This window comes from Sinocyclocheilus rhinocerous, unplaced genomic scaffold, assembly GCF_001515625.1.
Source record: "Sinocyclocheilus rhinocerous isolate Xijiao unplaced genomic scaffold, SAMN03320098_v1.1 scaffold1265, whole genome shotgun sequence".
Taxonomy (NCBI): domain Eukaryota; kingdom Metazoa; phylum Chordata; class Actinopteri; order Cypriniformes; family Cyprinidae; genus Sinocyclocheilus; species Sinocyclocheilus rhinocerous.
In genome coordinates, this window is record NW_015657967.1 from 515,115 (window position 1) to 532,385 (window position 17,271).

Genomic DNA, 17,271 nt, shown 5'->3' on the forward strand with positions numbered 1-17,271 from the left:
TTGATTGATTGATTGAAATAAAGCTGAATGGAAAAAAAATGTTTTACAGATTGGAGCCCCAATAACTAAGTGAAATAAATATATTCAAGCTGAAGTATTAAAAGTTCTAAAACTGAATTAAAGCAATTTAGAAATATATAAAAAAAAATAATAATAATAAAAATGACATAAGCATAAAAGCAAAACAAAATTACTAAAACTTTACCAAAATTAAAATGAAAACATAAAAATGAAAGCTAATTCATTAACAAAGGTTGATAAATGTTGTAAAAATATCCATTAGTTCATGGTAACTAATGCATTAACTTGTGTTAACAAATGAGATTTTAATGACTTAATTGTGAAGTGTAACCAGTTTTTTCTATATGTTGTGGTGTAGATTGAATATTAATGATTTTATTGTTCATTCAGGAGGTCTAAATAATAATTGCCATTTCAGAATCAACATGTTGCATGAAGTGTTCAAAAGTTGAAATGTGTTTTAGATCTGCTGGACATTTCCATCATCAGTCTGAAATCACCGCCGGCGTAAACATCACATCACAAACTTCACAAATGACATTTGTGTGGTAAACATGCTTCAATTCTGAATGACTAAAGGCCTATAACGGTGTTCAGACACATGCCACTATTAGTTCTGGTGACTGATGTGTTGTTTAGTGTAGTTTGGGCAGAGCTGATGTTCCCTGGAGTCAATGAGGAACGGTCCAATGGGACTGCAGAAGTTCAGCTCCCACATGCCACATTAGAGGAGCTGCTTTGACACCCGTGGGTGTTGTGAGCTGACGTGGAATCAGATGCAGCGGCTGTAGAACATCTCAGTGAAATGAAAGCTGGCTGTGAGAGCGGCACACAGCAGCTCAAATCACAGGAGATGCTGTCAGGAAGTAGTTCATGCTGGGAGACTGACTGCCACTTCGACTCACATCGCACTGGGATTGTGTTATTTAACCTGGTGTGGAAACTCAATCATGGGTCGTTTATACAGTTAATTGTAGTAAAGGAAAGAGACAATATTAAAGGTGCAGTAAGCAATTTCTGGAAAACAATGTTCATATTTGAAATCACCTAAACAAACATGCTCCTACCAAAACAAAATTACTAAAATATTACCAAAATTACAATGAAAATATAACTGAAAATATAAAAATGAAAGCTAATTTTAAATATGAATACATTCTGTAATCGTATATAATTCTATTTTATATTTGTATATAATGTTTTAAATATTCATACTACAATTACTAACTGTCTGTATTTCATATAAAAAGACACAATATACTATACTAGATGTGTACATAGTATGTAACCACAGTGTGAGTACACATTGGCACATGTTATCTACAGCTGTAATGTTTGTGTAACTACACATATGTAACAACCCACTGAATGTTATGTGTAAATACAAATGTGTAACGGGACATTGGTAACAACACTTTTTGGTAATGAAAGTACAAATGTGTAACAGGACTAACAGCACTTTTTGGTAAAGAAAGTATTACACTTAATATTAAGTAAACAATTCCTATGGATTTACCATGTAATTACTGTGATGTTACACAGCAGTGGCCATTAAGTTAGGATTTACATATAAATTGTGATTGGTGTTCAGAATGTTACACTTTATATTAAGTGGACAGTTCCTGATGAGTTACCATGTAAATATATGATAGAAATCCCTACAGGTATGTTGTAACACTGCGTTGCAATGTGCCCTGCCGTGCTATTCTATGACATTAGCTATGTAATTCACACTATTTACTTTAATACATTTTAACAATAAACGACTAGAAACAGGTGAATAAAGACTGACAGTCAATGTTTAATGTTAAGAAATTAGTATTTCAAGACATGTAAAGCATTTTGGCTCGTGTATATGGGCCATCCCAAGCATGATTGCAATGTGTTCATTGTCAAACTCCAAAATCTGATTATTTTTAATTCGTACCCATTTCCACCCCCTGGATACCATTTCCACCCCTAAACATACCCATCTCCACCCCCTGGATCAAATTGTTCCAATTACTCTTATACATATTTTTGTTACAAAATGTAGGTATTTCAAGACATGTAAAGCATTTTGGCTCGTGTATATGGGCCATCCCAAGCATGATTGCAATGTGTTCATTGTCAAACTCCAAAATCAGATTATTTTTCTTAAATTGTTCCAATTACTCTTATACATATTTTTGTTACAAAATGTAGTTATATATGTCCTGTTACACATTTTTACTTAGGGGAGCGCGGGGCACAAAGTAACGAGGGGTAAGTTGTAGCACACGTCGTTTAAATATTTCCACACATGCTAGCATAACCAAATTTACAGCACTTACTAGTTACCATATCAACAGTATATAGAGAAAAAAAGTGCGCCAAAATTCAAAAGTCTTTTGAAGATATCACTGAACATTTATTTTACCATAGTAAAATTATATTTCTGGCTTAAGTATGAGAAAGTCAAAAAGTGTTACTTTGTGCCCCGCTCTCCCTACACAAACCATTCGGAGGGTTGTTACATGTGTGTAGTTACCGAAATATTACAGCTGTAGATACTATGTACCAATGTGTACTTACACTGTGGTTACATACTACGTACACATCTAGTTACTATGTAAGTACACAGGTATTAGGGCCTCTTAATATAAAGTGGGACAATATATATATATATATGTGTGTGTGTGTGTGTAATTATTTTTATGAAAAATTATAATATTAACATTTTACACACACACACACACACACACACTGTGGCAATGTCTTCAAGACACCTAAAGAAACCTTCCTGCAAAGCTACAGTACTGCGAAAGGTTTTAGGCACTTGTGTAAAAATGCTGTAAAGTGAGGGTGCTTTCAAAAATAATGTCATAAATAGATGCTATTTATCAATTAACTTCTAACTAAATCAAATCAACATTTGGTGTGACCACTCTTTGTGTTTAAAACAGCATTTGTCCTAGGTTCACTTGTGCATAGTTTTTCAGGTAGTTTTGCAGGCAGGTTACTTCATTGTTTTTGAGATGTTGCCACAGTTCTTCTGGATTTAGTCTGTCGACATGATGATGGGATCAGATCTCTGTGTGGAGCACTGGCTGTTGTCAGACTCCTTGTGCATTCAAAAAAAAAAAATTATATATATATATATATAAAATAGATAGATCAATTTTGTTGTCTTCATTGACTGATTCACCAACAAATGACTGTTCTGAGAATTAACGAACCAGTCAAAATAATCTAATGACTCACTTTTGTTTTTTTCAGTGAAGTCATTATTTTCATCATGTCCAATTTGACTTTTTCAAAAGTTCTCAAATAATTATTAATGTAATTTTTAAAGAAGCAGCAATGTAAATCAGAACCAGAAACTCTAAACCCCTTACAATTCCCAGCCATACACAACATATGGAGTGCTGTGTCATAACTGTACTGTACTGTATTTACTCCCCAATACTATGAACTCTGAATGTTCAGGGAGGATCAGCATCGCTTCAGGCAAGCGTAACGCGGTAAACTGGGTAAAACTACAGCTGGTGCGGATGGATTCTCACAGGTGCATGTGGGACTTTAGAGCGCATTTAAACATCAACTCGCTTGCTGAAACATGAAAAGAATCGCTGACACAAACCTTCTTCTCTGCAGTCCCAGGTGGGAAGCAGCAGCCGTATTTACGCCTGAGGGCGTCTCAGCGTGTGTCTGTGTCACACAAACCCCGTTCTGTTCAGAGACGTATCCTAGCATGCACTGCCACTCTTTAAGTGTCTCTGTGGCGCTCCTACCTGCCGTTAACCCGCTGTATGTCTGCAGAGACTCGTGTGGCCCTTGGAATATCTCTGTCAAATCACAGTCAATTACAGCGCGAGTGTCGTTTGCCCCTCGGCATGTCCCATGGTTAGTTGAAGGTTACTGAAGAATTTTGAAAGAAGTTTCTTCTGCTCATTAAGGCTGCATGTTTTTGATCAAAAACACAGTAAAAACAGAAATATTGTGATTAAAAGTGACTGTAAAGACATTTATTTTGTTACCAAAAAATTATATTTCAAATAAATGCTGTTCTTTGGAACTATCATAAAAGATCCTGAAAAATAAAATGTATCATGTCTTCCACAAAAATATGAAGCAGAACAACACTGATAATGATCAGAAATGTTTCTTGAGTAGCAAATCAGCATATTAAAATAATTTCTGAATGATCATGTGACACTGAAGACTGTAGTAATGATGCTGAAAATTCAGCTTTGATCACGGGAATAAATTACATTTTAAAAGATATACACATAGAAAACAGTTATTTTGATTTGTAATAATATTGCATAATATTACTGTATTTTAATCAAATAAATGCAGCCTTGGAGAGAAGAAGAGACTTTGTTAAAAAACATTTAAAAAAATCGTACCCATGTGGTGTTGTGTGAAGCTTGTCTAACGCCTGGTATACATTGTACGATTTTGGGCTGTCCCAGACGAAAGATGACCATCGTGGAAGAACAGTCACGATTATTTCTTTTGTCGTGGATCCTAAATGGTGGTCCTACATCATACTGTGAGAGAGGTTCAAAGATGGCCGTTGTTACGGTCTTGAGACCAAAGATAGCCTGAGATAATTTTCTGGCAGTGTCAGAAATGTAGGATAACCATCTCACATTGTGTTTGCTGTCTACGGACTAACCAATAAAAATTCAACATGAAATGATATATTGATCAACACGAAATGGAGCTAAAACATAAATGCCATGGAAGCGAAAATAGCTAAAAGGAGTACCGGTATGTTGGATTCCAATAAGTAATTTTTTGGCCTTTTATCAGTACACATAAAAACCACAATTGCCAAAACGCAATTCATCTTGCTCTATTTGTTTACCAAGTACGCGTGCTGATGACGTTTTATTCTTCTATAATAACTTGCATCATAGCCTACCGTAGATATGGATAGGTAGATGCCACATTCGACCGCTCCAGACACGTCGATGTGTCCACCATCTTGGAACAGTCAATATATCGTCACTCACAATAAAAATCAATACGTTTCAAGATGCCACAACATTGCGCAGCCTCTGGTTGTAAAAACCGCCAAAAATTAAATTCCTAAAGAAATTGGATAAACTTTCACAGGTAGAAATGTGTTGGTCTGTGTTTTCAATATGTATTAACTCAATATTACAGGTATTTAAGCTTGTAGTACCTTGTTGTATTGTGTTAGTTTAGCAAAATTATCTGCTTAAGTCTATTGCAGATAAAGATATTCATACATGCATACAAATAGAGCTGCAGACATTCAAGCTCTCGAGTGTTCAAGGACCTGCTTTGACCATTCCAATATGGCGGACAGCTTACGTTTAGTGGCCCATAGAAACAGCCGCTAATAGGGCATATCTATGTAGCCTATGAATAAATAGGTGTCATCATCGTTCAATCTGCATCCATGTCTCACAGTGTGATTTGTAATGATCTTATAAGATCGCTGAAATCACACAGTAGAGGGCATAAAAGTAATCGTCGATGGCAGATCTTAGCAAAGAGCACTCACAGTAAACACTCATTTATTTGTGAAGTTTGTTCTGCTAAGTTGTCTTGAGCTTGTTAGAAACATTGTTTATGTGCATTATGTCACGGTAACTTTTGGAGTTTAATGACTCGCACAGGATTGTGTTTTATTATTTTGCGTGGGCATGATTTCAGATTAATTTTCACACCTGCCAAACGGCCGTGAATGAACGCACTAATCTGATTAGTCCTACAAGCAAGCTCCGTGTTGTTTTTTATTGCCTCAGAACAGCATCTGGATCATTAATTTACTTCCAGTCTTCAGTTACACTCCGAATACTTTCAGTTTAGCACAAAACGACAATTCTGTCACCATTTAGTCGCCCACATCTTCTTTTGTGCTCCACAGTTTGGTTTGGAACGACCTGCGGGTGAATAAATTATGACAGAATTTAAATTTTCAGCTTTTAAATGCAAAATAAGCTCTGTGACTCTAAAGCTAGCGAACGCACACACACACACACACACATTTGCCTCTTATGGCTCTAGTGACATTTCCTTTCCACCTCAGGTGGCAACCATCAAAGTCAGTCCTGTGCCAGCAGTAGTCTCTAATTGCGGAGTTCAGGGCCGCGCTTTGGTCATTAATCAGCCCATAGCTTCCCAAATTAGGCGTTCTCGCCAGACATGCAGCAGTTAGCCGAGTCTGAGGAGACAAGCTGCAGTTGGAGCACGAAAAACTACAACAGGCCAACAATAAAAGGACAGGCTGGTTCCTCTCCATCCACATCCCTGAGAGGAATAAATCAGCCATGCACTTGATGTGTTAAAGATTTGCACAGCGACTGTGGAGGAATTGTTGCCGTCGCAGCACTGCCATCTATAGGCTGCATCTATAGGCTGCTTTTCTGTCGATGCATGTTGGGTTGTTTAAAGCAAAATCCGAACGATTAAAGCTGCTTTTATACACGCATCTTAAAAAAAAAAAAGACAATTTAGGTAAATAATTGACCAACAAAAAACATTAAAATTAAGATACAAATTATACCAAACGAAACTCGTTCCAAAAAAAGGGATTCTACAAACAAAAATGTATGAAGTGGTCAAAAAATGATGTCTGACCCACTTCCTTTCTTCCGGCGTACTGCCGTCCGATTTTCCACGCCCTTATGACGTTTACAGTTTTCTTTCTTAATTAACAAATTGAACTAAACAAAAACACAAACAAATAATATTTAAACATAAATAATATAAAATAAAAATGCACTTTCTTAAATGGCTACAACAGGATATTTTATTTTAAAACACTGAAACTCAAAATCAATTATTGGAAGGTGACATTGTGTTTTTGTCAGGAAATATGTTTAGGAAAAATAAAAATAAGTATCTTGCTTGCATAAGTATTCAATGGAAGCTGCCAGGTTATAAAGATGAAATAAATTTCCTTAACAAGAACACAATTACTTTACCATTGGCATCCTCCTGTGAGTAGTTAAACAAGCAATCACTATTTCAGGATGAATAACCCACTGTTAAAGGATCAATGGCCAGGCTGTGTATGTGAAGGAAAATGAAGACCCAAGAGCATTCCACAGATGTTAGAAATAAAATAATAAAAATGTATAGATTAGGGAAAGGGTACAAAATAATATCCAAATGTTTAGATATCCCAGTCAGCACAGTTGGATCAATAATCAGGAAGTGGAAGGTCCACCACACCACCCAGTCACTGCCAAGAAAAGTCTGTCCCTCAAAACTCAGCATTTGAACAAAAACAGAAGGCTTGTGAGAAAAGCCACTGAGAGGCCCACGATCACTTTGAAAGAGTCACAAAGTTCAACTGCTGCAAGTGGAGAAATGGTGCACCAGTCAACCATATCAAAAGCACTGCATAATTCTGGCCTGCATGGGAGGGTGGCAAGAAAGAAGCCGTTACTCAAAAAATACCATCTGAAAGCACGTCTGGATTTTGCCAAAAAGCATGAGAGTGACCCAGCTGCAATTTGTGGTCAGATAAGACCAAGATAGAGCTTTTTTGTCCAAAACTCAAAGCGATATGTGTGGCGCAAACCTAACACTTCTTATGCCTCAAGACACCATCCCTACAGTGAAGTGTGGTGGTGGCAGCATCATGCTGTGGGGATGCTTCTCATCATCAGGGACCGTGCATCTTGTTAGAATTGAAGGAAGAATGGTTAGAGCAAAATATAGGGAAATACTACAAAAGAATCTGCTTCAGTCTGTTAAAAAATGAAACTTGGGAAGAGATTCTAATCTTGAGTTGTTATAGTTGTTATAGTTGTTAAAACTCAATGGGCTCAGCGGAGGCGAGAGAGACACGGACACCTGCTGTAATTTTACCTTCTGGTGTCACTGTTGGACAATGTTTGACAAGGTGTTGTTTTATTTTTGTACTACAATTTTTTTTCTCATCCAATATTTTGAGGAGGCACTGCTTCATTTCCCTCCTCGGAGGAACTGCAACTTTATATATATATATATCAATTTCCACTCTTTTGGATTACACAGTTTTAACATAAATTAATAAGCTTAATGTGATGCATCATGCATATATGTAACAAGTACAATTTCTGCAATCAAAAGATCATGGCATAATTTATTATTCATATTTGCATCTTTTTGATTAATCATATTTTCAAAATGTATTTATTCACATTGCGTAGAATCAGCATAAATGTGTTAATTGTGAAAACAATTACATTCATTCAGTTAAAAAGTATGAGCATATGGCTATAAAACAAACAATATTCGATGTGTGGGATTGAAACACATTTGATTTATTGATGGATAAATATATAAACCTGGTTGTTGTGTGATTTAAAGCAGTCAGTTTATTAATGCAATTACAGAAATTGTGAAAAAAAATGTGTAAAGTGTATATATACACTTTATGTATTTATGTATTTATTTATTTATGGATTGATTGATTTATTTATGTTAAACCTGTGTAATTCATATGCATGGAAATTGTATAGTAATTCAAAAAAATTGTAAGGAATAAGTATTGGGTTTCATTCAGCAAATCATTCAGCTATGATATTAATATTATTTGTATTTTTTAAATATTATAGAAAACTGCTCTTTCTTAAGCTCCGAAAACATAAGTCATGTTTAATTTAAATGTGAAGTGTTTGTCTTAGATTTTTATATAGTTCACTGGGAGTAAAAATTGCACAAATGAATGTCATGCAGTAAGATTATTAAGAAGTGTTGTAAAATGATGTCTGTCCTGCATTCAGACTTTGATGATATTGATTAATTATATAACATTAACACTGTTATTTTCTTGTTTATCACTGAGAAGCTGTTTGGAAACAATCTGTATTGTATAAAGTGCTATATAAATTAAAACATGTGACTTGACTGTGTTTCTCTCTTTCTGTTATAGCGGTGCTTCAGGTGTCAATATCACTCAATAAAGTGGAACTGAGTGTTGGAGAGTCTAAATTCTTCACATGCACAGGTAAGAATGAAACCCGGCTGGACGTGACATATTAACACACTTGACAAGTACATGATTTTCTGATGATTGTGGCCTAAACTTTGCAGTACATTATCTTAAAATAAATAGACTACTATTCAAAATTTTGGGGTCAGTAAAAATGTAAATGTTTCTGAAAGAAGTATCTTCTGCTCAACAAGTTTGTATATTATTTGATAAAAAAAATACAGTAAAAAAAATGAAATATTATTACAATTCAAAATATGTTTTCTATGTGAGTATATTATAAAATGAAACTTATTCCTGTGGTGCAATCTGAATTTTCAGCCTCATTACTCCAGTCTTCATTGTCATATGATCCTTCAGAAATCATTCTAATATCTGATTTGCTGCTCAAGAAACATTTCTGTGAAACATTTCAATTATCAATGTTGAAAACAGTTGTGCTGAAAGCCATGATACTGTCATGGGCGTGTGGAACAGACTGATGATGAGGCAGAAGAGAAAAGTTCCAACACATGTTTAATAATAATCCACACGAGAATAATCCAAACTGGCAGTTCAACCCCTGGCAAAAAATATGGAATCACCACACTTAGAAGTTTCTTAGAATAAATTGTTTTACTTTATAACAAATAAACGAATCATAGATATGATGCAAAACAATGTTTATTTAATAATTCAACACTCTGGTTATGTGAAACATACCTCAAACAAATGAGATTACAATATTTTAATTAATGGAAAATTATTTTCCATATCAAGTAGAGGAACAAATTATGGAATCATTCAATGTTGAGGGGAAAAAAAATGGAATCAACTTGTAATGTGCATTTCTGAAACAAATACCGCGACATATATAAAATGGCAGTCAGCAGTTAAAAGAGAGTACTTACAGACTTTAACAAGCTGTTGGACTTGGTTAATAGTGTAGCAAATTAGCTCAAAGGGAAATATTTATAATTAATTATAACTGGTTATAATTAATAATGCATATTTAGATTAGATCTTAGAATTAACTGTAACAGAATCAATATTACAATTATTTGATCTGTCCGTCCACCGAGCAGACAAAATAATCATTTATCAATTCAAGGAAAGATTATTTTCCTGGCCAAGGAACAGTAGCTTTCCTACTTTATGCAGTACTAGCAGTAATTTAGCATGTAGCAAGATTCAACATTCAGTAACCCCGAATTGTGAGCAGCACACAGAGGCAATCAATTGTGAACATAAGGGATTTAATAAATGAAACTACAGCTAACATACAACAAGACTAAGCAAAACACATATATACAGAATGAAGAAAAGTAAGGAAGAGAGAGAGAAGAGCAAAAGAATGGCAGTATTTCACATCAATTAACCACAACCTAATGAGAATCATCAAAGAATCAAAAATCACCTTAAAAGGGGCTCAAACTTAAACACGCATCTAAATAGTTGTAAACGGTTACTTGCATTGGCTTCGATTGCTGAACAAGAGTCCTGATGAGGTAGACAACGGAGGTCTTTGATAAGTTCGTTAGGAGTGAGCTGGAGGTTTTACTTCTGGTTCTTCTGAAGAAGGAAAAGTCCACAGCGACTAAAGTTACTTGAAGATAAAAACTGCCGGAAAATCAGAACTCAAGAGGAAAATCTTGAGTCTTGGAAAAGTGTTCCCATTTGACAAGAGCACACAAACAGACTGGTGCAGTGACAGAGCACTTTAATTTTACATGCCAGTTATGTGATTTTAAAGATGTTTGTCAGCCATCTCAGTTTTTAAACCATATCGGAAACCATTTAAAGAGACACGATGCAGTCAAATGTCCTTTTAAGGATTGTGAGTTGACAACCAATGTTCTTTCAACTTTTAGTAGTCATGTGTCTCGTAAACATAAGTCTCAAGGTTTCAAAGATTTTAGCTCTTCTGTTACATTTCAAATTGACGATTTGGAAAGCAATGAAGAATCATGGTCGGAAGAGACTGGGGATCTTATGCCAAATCCACAGTCAAGTGTTACATCTAGCACTGTTCCTGTAACTCCTGGACCTGAAACAAACTCATATTCAGAGCCTGTAGACTATATAGGGCTAGAGTGCAAACTTGCATCATTGATCCTTTATATGCAGACAATGTTTCAAAAAGTGCAACTCGGGAGATATTAAACTGGATGAGCGATATTGTTTAATTCTTCCCTTCAAAAGGAAAGGGATGCATTACAGGAGGAATTGAAGAAGAAACATCTCAACATGGCATTTGTTGACTCGAAAATGGAATTGACATTCTCATTGAGAAGGAAGGAGATAGTTGAAGAAGAACCTCTTGTAGCTGATGTACTAAGACAATGGCCAGCATTGTTTTTTGGAACATCAGGTAAGTTTTAAAGAGTAACTTGTGATTTTTTTTTTCCCTGTAAGATGAATAGACTTACTGTACACTTGCTGTATTCTTATTGTTAATTCTGATTTTTTTTTTTTTAGATATGTACTGAGTTTTACAGAATCACACAAACAAACCTGAAGAGTAAATTTTTCTCTTCTCTGGATGAATATACACCGCGGATGATCAAGTTGTATAGGGTACGCGGCGGAGCATATGGAGATAATATGAAGACCCTCCTAGACCAACTTGATAATCAGGTAATTATTTAGATTGTGTTCCTATATCTCTCGTTAAGGGGAACCTATTATGATTTGTTGGGTTGACTTTCTTTTAGTGTGTTAAAACAAATCCTGTTTTTACAGCCACTGCAAATAAAGGTGCACTCTCGACAGATTATAGGCGGAATGCTTATTTTAAAGAGCATTTTCAAGTAATTGATCCCATTGAGTGTATTTTGAAAGGCATTTTGAAAGGCTACACCAAAATACCTTTGTGTATGTCTCAGTGTTGAGAGTTCTGGAAGTGTTACTCAGCAGGGCAGATGTCTTGGAAAGAGCTGTTTTTGTTGAGGATGAGGTACAAGGACAGTACACATCTACTCGTAGTGGGAAGTATTACAAAGAAAACCAACTTTTAGGTCTTCAAAGTGATTGCATTTCAGTGGGTCTCTACATTGATGATTTTGAAGTTTGCAATCCCCTTGACACTTCAAAAAAGATTCACAAACTCACAGCTGTGTATTGGGTGCTTCTAAATTTGCCTGTCAAATTCCGCTCAACACTTCCCTCAATACAACTGGCTCTACTTGGAAAAAGTAGTGATGTAAGAAGATTTGGTTACGACAAATTTTTTGACCCACTGTTAAGAGACATGAAAGACCTGGAGAAGCAAGGTGTGTTTGTTGAAGCGTTGAATTCACATCTTACAGGAACGGTGTATTGTGTATGTGCTGACAATCTTGCGGCTCACAGTCTTGCTGGCTTTCAAGAAAGCTTTCAAGCTGAACACCTGTGTAGATTTTGCCAACTCCGCAAGGATGACATGCAGACTCAACATGCTAGTTGTTTTGAGCTTCGAACCGTTGAACAGCACAACTCAATTACAGATGAACTGAGAGACCACCATGAGCTTCAGAGCAGACTTGGTGTAAAAAAAGAATGTATCCTCAGTAAGCACCTTTCTTTCTTTCACCCAATAACTGGGTTCCCTCCAGATGTCCTACATGACACATTGGAGGGAATTGTTCCATTTGAGTTATCAATTTGCTTGAGAGAACTCATCACAAAGGGGCATTTTACTCCTCTTACTCTGAACAACTCTATTAAGTCCTTTCCTTACAAGGACACAGATAGAGTAAACAAGCCCCAAGTAATTTCCCAATCCAGCTTTTCAAAGAAAACCATAGGTGGGAATGGGCATGAGAATTGGGCATTGTTGCGCTTATTACCATTAATGATTGGAAGCCTTGTACCCAGGTCTGAGCCCGCTTGGGAAATTTTGATGGACTTGAGAGAGATAGTTGAGTTGGTAATGTCAGTCCATTTCTCAGAAGCAATCCTATGCTTTTTAGAATGGAAAATTTTGGAACACCGACAACTATTCAAAGACACATTCCCAAACCTGAAACTGCGTCCGAAACACCACTATGTGGAACACTATCCACACTTGATTCGCTGTTTTGGCCCATTAGTCGAGCTCTGAACTATCAGGTTTGAGGCCAAGCACAGCTATTTCAAAGGTGTGGTGAGGGATGTCCACAACTTCAAAAACATTACACTAAGCTTGGCTACTAAGCATCAGCTTATGATGGCCCATTATCTGAATGGTCCAAGTCTCTTTTCATCACCCTTGTCTGTGCAGAAGATGAAAACTGTAAGAACATGTACATTAGAACCATTGCAGAAGACTGCAGTTCAGAAAAAATACCCAGACAAAGAAGTTTTGTCTTTTGCGCCTGATGTACATCTGCATGGAATTCACTTCAGTGAAGGCATGATCTTGTCCTCAGGTCAATGCAGTGGCTTGCCTGAATTTTTCAGGTTACTCAGTGTAATAGTGAATGCTAACAAAGTGTCCTTTGTTTGCAAAAGGCTTGCATCATGGTACATTGAACACTATAGGTGTTATGAGGTTTCTGAAACAAGTGCAATTGAAATACTCGAGCCAGAGGACCTTAACGATCACCAACCTCTCACATCATATACAGTTCAGGGAAAGAGCATGATTGTGCTGAAGAGGTTTCTTTGTTGATTGTTCTTCACATAGCCACACTGTGTCCATTAAAATTGTCATTGTATTCTTATTTTAACTTTTAGGTGATTGGTTAAATAGCTCCCCAAAATGTAAATTATAAGTTGATTGCCCTCATAACATTCTAAACCGGTGTGTCTTCTTAATGGAAAAGACAAAAGCATGTGTTTTAATGAATGTAACTGTGTTTTTTGAAAGCCAGATATCCCATCCAGAAATCTCAGGAATAGTCAATTTTGCAAGGCTTAGCAAATTATGAAAGTTTAAAATTACAATTTTGAACTACCCCTTTAAATCACATAACATGTTGACACATCAGTTTTGCCCTCTATTTGATGTACTCTAATCTTGTACATTTTTATTTTAACAGAACATGCGGCTTCGTGTGGTGTTGGCCCCTGATAATATCAGGAGGTTAGATATTTTGGAAAATCTTGCTTCTGTAGAAAACTTGAAGACAATTTTACAAGAAAGGCTCGAAATCAAGGAAGACTTCTTGATTCAATTTGAGGATCCTGACTTCGGAAATGAGCTCTGCAACTTGACCAACATAACAGAGCTTCCACCAGATAGAGCAGTTCTTAAGATCCTTTGGAAAGTCCCTGAAGAATCAGAATCCGACATCTCCATTTCCTCTTTAGACACTGCCTGTATGTCATGTCCATCCAGCAGCTCAAACCAGAGTTCCTCATCCGTGACTATCAGACAGCGTGAAAATTCTCAGTTGCCATCTACCTTCCCGATTCCCAAGTTCTCTTATGATGTCGAATTACGGCTTGCCAAAGGGAATGAGAAATTTAAAGAAGATGGAACACTGCTCACAATGTCAAGGGAAATGAAGATGGACATCTTGGATAGCATAGCTCAAGCTATTTTTGCATTCAAGGCTTATCCAAACAGTCAAGAGCTGGAGTCAGTGTCTGCTGCTCTGATTGAAAAGTATCCTTGTCTCAAGGATCCAGGCTCAGGAACAGGTTATCACAGCTGGACTATGAGCATCAAATACAAGGTTGGCAACTACCGCCAGAAACTACGATCTGTAGGTTGCTCTGAAGTTGCTGTAAACCAGAAAAAAGCGAATGAGGATTCTAGACGGCTTAAAAAACCAAGGCGATGCGAGGTAAACTTCCTCCCAGACAACCCACTTGGGCAGACTGATTCTTCCCTTCAAAAGGAAAGGGATGCATTACAGGAGGAATTGAAGAAGAAACATCTCAACATGGAATTTGTTGACTCGAAAATGGAATTGACATTCTCACTGAGAAGGAAGGAGATAGTTGAAGAAGAACCTTTTGTAGCTGATGTACTAAGACAATGGCCAGCATTGTTTTTGGAACATCAGGTAAGTTTTAAAGAGTAACTTGTGATTTTTTTTTTCCCTGTAAGATGAATGGACTTACTGTACACTTACTGTATTCTTATTGTTAATTCAGAATTTTTTTTTTAGATATGTGCTGAGTTTTACAGAATCACACAAACAAACCTGAAGAGTACATTTTTCTCTTCTCTGGATGAATATACACCGCGGATGATCAAGTTGTATAGGGTACGCGGCGGAGCATATGGAGATAATATGAAGACCCTCCTAGACCAACTTGATAATCAGGTAATTATTTAGATTGTGTTCCTATATCTCTCGTTAAGGGGAACCTATTATGATTTGTTGGGTTGACTTTCTTTTAGTGTGTAACGTAGGTAATGTAGGAATTTGAATCAATCTAAACACGTGATGCATATCATTTTTTTTCCCATATTTCCATAAATTTTCCATATTCCATATCGATGCATATCATTTTTTCCATGTTTGTCTTTCTTTGTCTCTCAGACCTCCGATGTGCTTGCTCATAGAAAGGCTACAGCTCTCAAAGGTCTACCTTTGTTTATGAGGGAAAAGTCTGAACATTTCCTGAAGACTTGCCTGGTAAGATGATTTATCAGCACATACATTTATACTTCAAATCCATCTCCAGATCCTATCAGGGGGTAACAGTTTTGTCTGGAATCCAAAACTAATCCATGAACTCTACTATCTGCCATGACATAGGAGACAAAGTGATGGTAAAAGTAGTTTATTAATTTGAGTTTCTCAGTGTTTGGATTTCTGATTTCATCTGAAAACACAGTTCAAAGTATTATTCTAAAGCAAAGATAATAGTGAATTACTGCTGCAAAACACTTTCCTCAGACATTGAAAACCTTGAGATGGAGACATTCCGTCTGATCTCCAACCTGTGAAAAGAATACAGCACACAACACAATCATAAGATTAAGCAGTAATGTAGGAAAAACCAAGGGTAAGTGAGATTAATATGAAATAATACACCAGAAAATTAATATAGAAAATATAAACAACAAATGAAATGATTTACTTACCCTTGTGTTTTTCGCCCTTACTGTCTGAATGCAGTTGCAGAATTCAAATAAAAAATGGCTTTTGACCTTGTTTTATGCTGCTTTTTACTGCAGGACACAGAGCCAGAAGAAAATCATACAAAGGGGATGAAGATGGTGATCTTAACCATCGTTGAAGATGACGTTGCGACCATCCACTCAAACCCAAATGTAAGGTGCCTGTCTGTGGTTCTAGAGGAGCATATCGTGCTGGATAATGTGCAAGACCTTCCCACTGCTATGGCTCTTCTCTTTGGCTTGATTTATGCCCTGAACATGAACTATCCTAAAGAACTCAAGTACACCTTTGAAACGATTCAAAAGGTGTTTATTGGTCTTGACCCCCAGTGCTCAGCAAGAGTCCAGTCCTTCAAAAACAAACTGTTAATGTCTAAATAGCTGGATACGGATAAGCATACGGATAAGGGCAAGCACTAAGCTGTTCCTGTTGTTCCATCTGATGTTTCTGTAAAAGTTCAACATATGTCAAAAGAGGAAATATTTTCAATTTTAATGTAATGAACCTTAAATTTTGTTTTTACAGTTGGATTTTACAGTAAAACTGGATTGCTCAAACACATTTGTTGCAATTTTTTGAATCCTGAAGTCGTGTTCATAGATATAGCACTTTAAGACTGTTTCTTGTACTTTGTTACTCCAGCACTTTAAAAGATGTTGTGCTGTAAAAGCACTTTAAAAGCATTCCAAGAAGAGAGGAAAGTGTTCTTTTGCCTCAAGGGTCCTCAATGTGACAAATTGTGAATAAATATTTTCTGTAATGATGGCATAGTCTTTTGTATTGTTTTTATAGCATGGTTTACAGCATTTACAGCATGGCTGAGAAATATGGATGTGAGATTTTTCATAGCTAAATTAAAAGATGAAAATAAAGCTGAATCAACTTAAAAAAACAAGGCAACCAGCTGCAAAGCTTTTTTGAGTTGGCTGAACTTCATGCCCATGTAGTTGTGGCTACTCGTTTTTTAAAGTTTGCTCAACTCCCTTATCCACCTTCACTGAACTTTCAAAAATGATTTGGCACAACTTCAACCACCGAAGTTGAGTAAACTCAAAAATGCTTTGCAGCTGGTTGCTTTATTTTTTTAAGTTAACTCAACTTTTTATTTTTTACAGTGCATAGTGTACATCGTTTGACGAATAAAGAGGAGATCATTTTGATACCAAGAACGAAACATCTAGAAGATCTTAAAGCAGAGATACACTCATATACCTGAATATAAGCATTGAGAGTCTAACTAATACAAATCAAGAGATGTAACTAGGCTACTATAATAGGGAAACATACAAACAACACATGCATATA

General features: G+C 36.3%; 1 protein-coding gene across 3 annotated transcripts in view; it reads left to right on the forward strand.

The window, feature by feature from the left end:
• Nucleotides 1–17,271, forward strand: part of LOC107721821 (neural cell adhesion molecule 2-like) — a 407,305-nt gene that overhangs the window by 276,821 nt on the left and 113,213 nt on the right. For all 3 annotated transcript variants that reach the window (XM_016529987.1, XM_016529989.1, XM_016529988.1), the window contains exon 2: nt 8,888–8,962. In XM_016529987.1, coding sequence (XP_016385473.1) covers nt 8,888–8,962 — 75 coding nt within the window. The remainder of the gene's footprint in view (nt 1–8,887; nt 8,963–17,271) is intronic.